Source organism: Hevea brasiliensis, chromosome 10 (assembly GCF_030052815.1).
Source record: "Hevea brasiliensis isolate MT/VB/25A 57/8 chromosome 10, ASM3005281v1, whole genome shotgun sequence".
Classification (NCBI taxonomy): domain Eukaryota; kingdom Viridiplantae; phylum Streptophyta; class Magnoliopsida; order Malpighiales; family Euphorbiaceae; genus Hevea; species Hevea brasiliensis.
This window is the reverse complement of record NC_079502.1, coordinates 86,224,009-86,232,163: the sequence shown is the minus strand read 5'-3', so window position 1 is coordinate 86,232,163 and position 8,155 is coordinate 86,224,009. Positions and strand designations below refer to the sequence as shown.

Here is an 8,155-nt window from a genome sequence, read left to right as displayed (position 1 = left end):
TCACCAATCAAGTCATGCCTTTAATTCGAGCAAGGTTAAAGACAGCAGCCAGTAGGTAGAAGAGCTACGCAAATCTCCATAGGAGCGAAGTGGTTTTCCATGAAGGGGACATGGTATTCCTAAAGGTATCTATGATGAAGGGAGTCATCCGGTTTAGAAAGAAAAGCAAATTAGCTCCGAAATATATAGACCATATAAAGTGCTGCAAAGGATCAAAAATATATCTTATAAGTTAGCTTTGCCACTAGATATGGAAAGGATATATCCGGTGTTCCATGTTTCTATGTTGTGAAAGTTTGTATCAGATGTGAACAAAGTTATAAGTAAACCAGACATGGAGATTTTAGAAGATCTTTTCTATGTTTAATAACCTATCCAGATCGTGGACACACAGATAAGGAAACGAAGAAACAAGGAGATACCTATGGTCAAAGTGTTGTGGAACTCCCACAACATAGAAGAGTGCACGTGGGAAACTTGTGATTCCATGATATAATAATATCTCCACTTTTTCTAAGTAAGTCATGTTTTTTTATGTGTTTTGTTTTAACGTTCGAGGACGAATATTTTAAAAAAGGGGGAGAACGTAATACCCATCATTTTTCCAACGTCGGAATATCTGTTCTTGATGAAATATTCTGGTCAAAATTTAAAACTTCATTGATAAAAGGAGTAGCAGTAAGATGTGAAAATATATTTATGTATGTGTATTAAAGGTATTGAAACTGTATTTAAGAATGAAAATATTTTAAAGGTTTTATTTTCTAAAAGTTTTTTCAAGTGTGTGTTTTGATAGAAGGAACTTTGGCAGCTGAAGGATGGACTTTCGATAGCCAAAGTCTCTTTTTCTATTTAAATACTCTATTTGGACTTAATAGACTCTAGCAGCTGAAAGTTAGACTTTTGGCAGCAAAAAGTCCCTCGACATTAAGGGTATAAAAGGAACCAAAGCTCATTTTTCTGCCAAAACACTTAGGTTTTTATCTTTTTCCCTCTCTCTCAACTACTGGAGCCTACAAAGAGCTCGTTGAAGAGATTTCCTTGGGTTTTTCAAGATCTGGAGGTCAATTCTTCCATAAGGAAGATTGGGAGAGTGGATTGAAGTTTTAGACTTTTAGCTTTCTCACCTCTAACCTCCAAGGAAAGAGGTAACTTTCTTTTCTTCTTAATCTAGTAGGGAGATCCAATTATATTTATGAGAAATTAGGTTTTTATAACTTTAATTTCATATAAAGTTGACTTCAAGATGAGTTTTGAGAAGTTTATGCATGTAAGGGTTTGGGTTTTGTGATTTATGTTGAAATTGAATGTTTTTATTATTAATTTAGTCATGTTTAAGTGTTATGGGCCTTAAATGGCTATTTTCCCTTAACAGATTTGAGGGAATCCTCATATATGCTATGTTGGGTTTAGGGAAAAACTAGGATTAGAGTTTTTTGTTAATGTATGTGGTAATTAAGCATGATTTCAAGCTGTTTTAATCCCTAAAGATGTGTACATGTGTTTGGTTTATGTTTTGGAACTTTGGAATGAGTTTGGCACTTTTAGTGAGTTTGAATCTACTGGTTTTTGACTTGAAAATTCTAAAAATTTCTAGGTTTAGCTGTCAAAAATCATAGTTTCAGCAACTAAAGTATGCAGTTTCTTAAGAAAATCTAGAAATTTTCTAGGTTTGATAGTTGAAGTCCTAAACTTTGGCAGCCGCAGTGGCTACTACCCAAAATGGGCACCTGGTGTTCCAAGGTTCAGCAGCCGAAGCCCAAGACTCCGATAGCCGAACTTGGTTCTACCCGCTTTATTTTTCCTTCAATTTCAAGGTTCCAAAACCTAATTTCATGGTTTCTAAGAGCCTAGAATAAGATGTTTATTATGTGTATAGAGTTTTAGAACCTCGTATAACTCTTTAGGGTCTGATTTTATAGGATTGGGCTTGAGGGACTCAGAAGTTAAGGATCTAAGGATAGCTACCATTCGAGATAGGAGGTTGATAGGCTACAAGTGGTGAGTAACTCTAACCTTAATAAAATGAAAACTATTTAAATTTTATTTATGATCATCCGCATACATCATGTCATATTTATTTACAATGTATGCATTTTAGCATGAATATGTTACATATTTGCATTTTTGTCGTTGGTGCATTAATGGATGATAGATGATCCACTGACTCCCCCCATATTATGACAACGTTATATTATGTATGCTATGGATCCATAAAAATCCAAGGGGAGATCTTTACAATGCCCCTAGTGCATGATACAAGTCATGTTTTAAGTGAAAGTCCTGAGGAGCCTTTGTATGAGCTAGACACATTAGATTTGGGGAGTCATTGGTGACAAATCCATCTTACGTGAAATATTTATGATGTGAAAACCCATTTGGATGATGCATTGCATATGTATGAAATGAATGATATCATTAATGTTGGTTAGTCTACTCACTAAACTTGTATAAGCTTACCCCTTTCCCCTAACCCTAGGTGCAGGTTTGTAGTATTAAAAGAGTTCTTTAGAGAGAAAGCAACAAGGGTAGCTTTAGCGCTCTTTTTTTATATATTATATATGGGTAGATGGACATGTAAAATGTGAATGGATAATACTGTGCTGATAATTATAAAAAATTAGAGTTTGTAATATTTTAAGTATGAATGATGATGTTTATGATTGTTTTAACTCTTTTGGGAGTATATATGTTGAACCATTATACTTTAGAGCTTATGTATGCTAAGGTTCAAGTTATGAATCACTTTTACATTAAAGATGTTTATGTATGGATAAAAAAAACAAAAGTGTAATAGTTTGATATATGTTTAAGAGATGATAGTACAAGTGTTAAAGGTATGTCTACAGGTTTTAAGCTTGCTACGGGTTTCGGCAACCTTAAGCTGACCTGATCCTTAGCACCTGTAATAGCCCCCAAATTGGGTCATTATAGGATTAGAATGACTAATACTATAAATAGAAGCATTATAAGAAGGCTATTTGGCTTTGCCCATAGAGAGTGGCTTTGCCCATGGAGAGAGGCTTTGTCTACGAAGAGTGGCTTTACCCATGAAGAGAGGCTTTGTCTATGGAGAGTGGCTTTACCCATAGAGAGTGACTTTCAGCTTATAAAGTAGGGTTGGCACCCATTGTAGAAAGGGGCATTGTCAATTGCTGAGGATTTGGCCCATTATTCATGGGCTCTTACCCATTATTGTCTTATAAAGGGAAAGAGGCTTTGACCTAAGATGGAGAAAGGGCATAGTCCTAGAGGAAGGGATTATAGCCTACTAGAGTTGAAGACACCCTTTTTGGTATATTAGTTAAAGTACTAAATATATTAGATTATGTCTAGAGGAAACTGAGAGGACTAACTAATATATTTACTATGAGTAGTTTGATGTAAGGGTTCTCTTGAGTGTAATTGAGTTAATGGATAGTGTAGTTTTGAGCTTATACAACGATTTATTATTTAATTATAGTGGATAATTGCATGCCCATGGATGTAGCCCTATGTGAAAAAAGTGAATCATATAAATATTAGTGTTTTGTGTGTTTATTTTATTTTTTTGTAATTTACACGATTCCGTGATGCACAACAGTCAGTTCTTATAATTTGGTTCCATTATCTCTTTAGTCCCTCTTGTTACTTTTTTATTTTATACCCAAACTATCTTGACCCTCCCATTTATATCTTTCTACACATAATTCTTTCACTCTGTACCTATACCCTTCTTCCCTTTATTCTCTCTTTATTTTTCATCTTTTATTAAAAAATTGATGCAAGTGTATGCATAAAATTTTAATCAATTTCTCTAGATCTCTAAGTAATCAAGATGTTAATTTGAAAGAATTGTTTTCTAATAGAGAAAACACAAAAATGATCCCTAGGAAATTGAATCAAAATACTTGAACAATTTAAAAAAAAAAAGTAAATTCGTATTTAGTCTTTACATAACAAAATTTTCATTTTTATCTAGGAATGTGTTACTCAAAATATTATGTTTTCAAAATACAGACACTAATTAATTAGTTTCACTAAAATAGAGAGACTAAATAATAGTATTTTTTAAAATACAAAGATTAATTAATTAGTTTCATGAAAATAAAAAGACTAAAAGGCAATTTAACAAGCGTTGACTAATAAAAAATTTAACAGAGACTAAATAATTTAACGAAAATAAAATATATAAACTAAATAGTATATTTTTTAAAATATAGATACTAAATAGTTAATTTTATTAAAATATAGAGATTAAATAGTAATTTTCTCATAAATATATGCCTTCACGCAATTATGAAAGAAATATATATAAAAAAAATTGAAATATATCTCCTAATTATTTGAGAAAATTTGAATTACTTATTTTTCCGTTTGTAGTTTGACTTTGATATTCAAAAGTCAACCAAATTGAATCAATTAAAAATATAATGATTTTATATGTTAACTGACCCTATATTATTTATTTTACTGTTAGAATTTGAAAAATTTTAAAAATTAATGAGGCTAACAAAATTTAATTAATTGTCAACTTCCTTTATTATAATATAAGTACTCAATAATTAAATTATTAATTCTTTATATTATGCTCCTTTTCTTTTCACTTTTTTATTCTTTTTTTTTTCCCTTTAAATCTCTTCCTCAAATAGCTATTGATGAGTGATATAACATCTCTCTAAAATACCTAAATGTACGATTTGGTCAACCAAGTTATAAATATCTTAACCAAGTCTATTTGGTAAGGATAAGTTTATCATCTTGTTTGTGATTTTGAATCTCACGTTAATATGATTTTCCTCAATCAAATTCCACTTTTATCTCATTTTTCTCAACTAAATCCTAACAAAATTCTATCCAGTGCATCTCTATAATCAGCTATATCATTCTCCCTCTCAATATTACACACTTCTCTCATGACTTCACCTGAAACATTCCCCGTGGACCTCCGACTCATTATTGGCAAGAAATTTCCATAGATCGTAACAATGAGTTACCCATCGATGACTACTTCTAAATCAATTTTTTTTGTCAATTTTTTTAATAAATTCTCAAATCTTTGTTCATTAGAAACAATCAGTGATTCTTTTTCCAATATTGAATCATATTCTCTCATTATTGAAATTTTGTTTTCTCTTCCTTAGCAGGTTTTGTTTTAGTTTTTGTAGTATTTGAGTGGACTCTTTAGCCGTACGAAATCCAACATGAATCATTGATTTCTTTCAATTGGAAAATTTGAATCTTTAAGTACGAGTAATGATTTCTAGCAATGGAATCTGTTAGTATAGTCTATTCCAACCCATTAACATTTAATTGTTTAATATCTTCTGCAAACCATATAAGTAACAAGTTTCTAAAAGAATAGTATTGTATAAGGTTTCTTTGATCATCCAACAAAAAAATGACTAATTACTACTTGAAAGATTATTCTACTATACCCATACTATCTTTGAAATAGAAAATTTTAATTTTCATATATTTAGATTTTTTTCTTCTTTTATGAGAAATTATGTTATAATTATTTGATTATTTTTATTAATGAATTGTCAAATTTTAGGAAAAAAATTTGGATTTTGACACATATTTAACTATTAAATTCTTAGTTAAATTACATAATTTTTAATTATTTATAAAGTAAGAAAACAAGTCACTTTTCATTATTCACTTTTAAGAGCAATGATATACCAAAAGTTGCGCCAACATAATATATTTCTAAGATATTATATTTTTTAAATAGAAATAATTAAATAACCACATTGTGTGGTGCTAAAAACTTTTTAATCAATATAAGCTTACTATATATATATATATATATATATATATATATATATATATATATATATATATATATATATATGATTACCCTTTGCATCAAAATTGAAAATTTTTTAGTAGAAGAGAAGACCTGAATAAAAATCAATAAGCATAATTCTTTGGTAAGCAATTAATTATTAGAGAAACGAAAAATAAGGAAATGAAAGCATTATAAAAGGAGAACTAGCGGGCATAGGACAAGGTAGAAGAGGGAGGGCATTAAAGCAAAGGAGAGGGAATTACGTGTACTTGTTAGGAATTAGGACCCGGCGCCCGCAAGTAACGGCCAAGATTCGCTTTCGCTCTTCTCCGTTTTATCTTCTCTACTTTCCATTTTCAATTGCTACCTCCTCCCTCTCTCTCTCTCTCTCTCCCCCTCACACACACACACACACACACACAGAAGATGTTGCTAGGGAAGCGTCCACGCCCACCCATCAGAAGAACCACAAGTATGACCGGCATCACCGTTGATCTTGCCAACGTAGATGCCCCGGAGACGCCGTCGTCTGATGATATTACCCACAACCACCAGATGATCGGAGATCCTCATCATGCACTGGTGGGACCTGAAGAAGCGTGTCTAAATTATTATAACAACTATTACGACATAAGTGGCTTTGATGGTAATATTAATGGCTTATATGATCAGCGTCTCTTGGCCGCCATGGTGTCACCCAGGAATAACCAAAGGACAAGCTCCGGTAGCAATTTCTTGGAGACTGCTCATTTCTTGAGGACTTGTGGCCTTTGTAAACGCCGCTTGGCTCCTGGGAAAGATATTTACATGTACAGGTATATAAATATATTGACATCTCTCTCTCTATCTGTAAAATTACTTAGTTGGGTTATGATTAAATCTTTTTGTCCAGCTTAATTACTATATAAATTATGATCTTGTTCAAGATTTCTTCAAGACTTCCTTCCTTGTTCTCCTCTCCAATGGATTTAGCTATACATGAAGATTACCCAGATACATAAGATCTATATTCATAAATATTAGCCAGATACTTCTCATGATCCTCAAATCTCAATCTTGTTTATTATTTTTTAATATTTATTTATTTGATTTTTATGAATATCACATATGCAGGGGGGATACAGCTTTTTGTAGTCTAGAGTGCAGAGAACAACAGATGAAGAATGATGAAAGAAAAGAAAAGAGTTTAGTGATGGCATCAAAGAAAGAAGATCGCCATGCATCACCATCCACAGCTACATCAAGCTCCAAGGCTGCTGCTTCCAGGAAAAGTGTGACTCTGGCTGTTGCTTGACATCGAGACTCTAGTATATTTTGGAGAGAGAGAGAGAGAGAGAGAGACACTATTAATGGCTACAGAGAGAGAAATATAGAGTGCCATAATTAGTCCATCACCAACTCCATTGATGCCCCCACTAATATTTTACATAATGAGCTTTGAGGAAGACAACATATTAATTAATATAATTATTGTGTAAAATTATGTAGAAATTAAAAAAAATTAATAATCGATAATAGTGGGTGCAATTATGTATATGGATTCTAATTAATGGAAATGGCCTTTTCTTTCTCAATCTCAAGAATTTCTTTGTTGTAATGGTTTGTAATTTCCTTTTGTATTATTATTATTATTATTATTACTTTCATTTGTGCTTAAATAAAAAAAAGAGAGAGAGAGAGAAAGTTAATATATTTTTTCATTTAAATAAAAATTTTTAGAGGGTAGTAGAGGAAAAGTGATGAGATTTGGATTCTTGAATTTTATTTTATTAAATAAACCCTTAATTATTGAGTTACTAATTTAATAGTAAAAAATATATAAATATATTATTTTATTGTTATTATTAGAATATATATATATATATATATATATTAGAAGAGAGATATATTAATTAAATTAATGAGGTCTGTGATTGAGATTGGCTTTACTTCATCAAAATGCCATCATTTTCTTGTGATACAAGCCTGAGATAAATTTTAACAACCGTCTCTGAACTTATATGGTTGTAACATTATAGTCCTTTCAACTTTAAAATGTAACATAAAATCCTTTTAATTTTTAAATTTTGCACAGTAAAATCCCTCCTACTTTCAATTACTGATTTTCCAGTTAGATGCTAACATGAACAAATCCAACTTGGTATTTAATTAGTATTTTTCTTTCCTTTTTTATGCAAAGTATAAAATTATTGTCTCAATACATGAAAATTATTTTCTCTATAGAGAATAGAAAACTTAATTTACACATGACTTGAGAGAGGAAAGAGAAATGATGACTAAGTATTATACTGGAATTGTCCAGAACAATGTCTAACTAAAAAATCAGTGATTGAATGTTGGAGAGATTTTACTGTGTAAAATTTAAAAATTAAGAGAGTTTTA

At 31.1% G+C, this 8,155-nt stretch overlaps 1 protein-coding gene across 1 annotated transcript; it reads left to right on the top strand.

Annotated features, from left to right (window-relative positions):
- Window positions 1–5,987: 5,987 nt before the first annotated feature.
- On the top strand, window positions 5,988–7,347 carry LOC110668105 (FCS-Like Zinc finger 6). Its single transcript, XM_021829205.2, has 2 exons — window positions 5,988–6,588; window positions 6,887–7,347. The coding sequence occupies exons 1-2, from the start codon at window positions 6,200–6,202 to the stop codon at window positions 7,065–7,067; spliced, it is 570 nt and encodes a 189-aa protein (XP_021684897.2). The 5' UTR covers window positions 5,988–6,199; the 3' UTR covers window positions 7,068–7,347.
- Window positions 7,348–8,155: the final 808 nt, after the last annotated feature.

What these genes read in the sequence shown, in the direction of transcription:
- LOC110668105 (XM_021829205.2), top strand. Translation starts at nt 6,200, where the DNA reads ATGTTGCTAGGGAAGCGTCCACGCCCACCCATCAGAAGAACCACAAGT. An exon ending in AAAGATATTTACATGTACAG is followed by an intron (nt 6,589 to 6,886) that starts GTATATAAATAT and finishes TCACATATGCAG; the next exon opens with GGGGGATACAGCTTTTTGTA.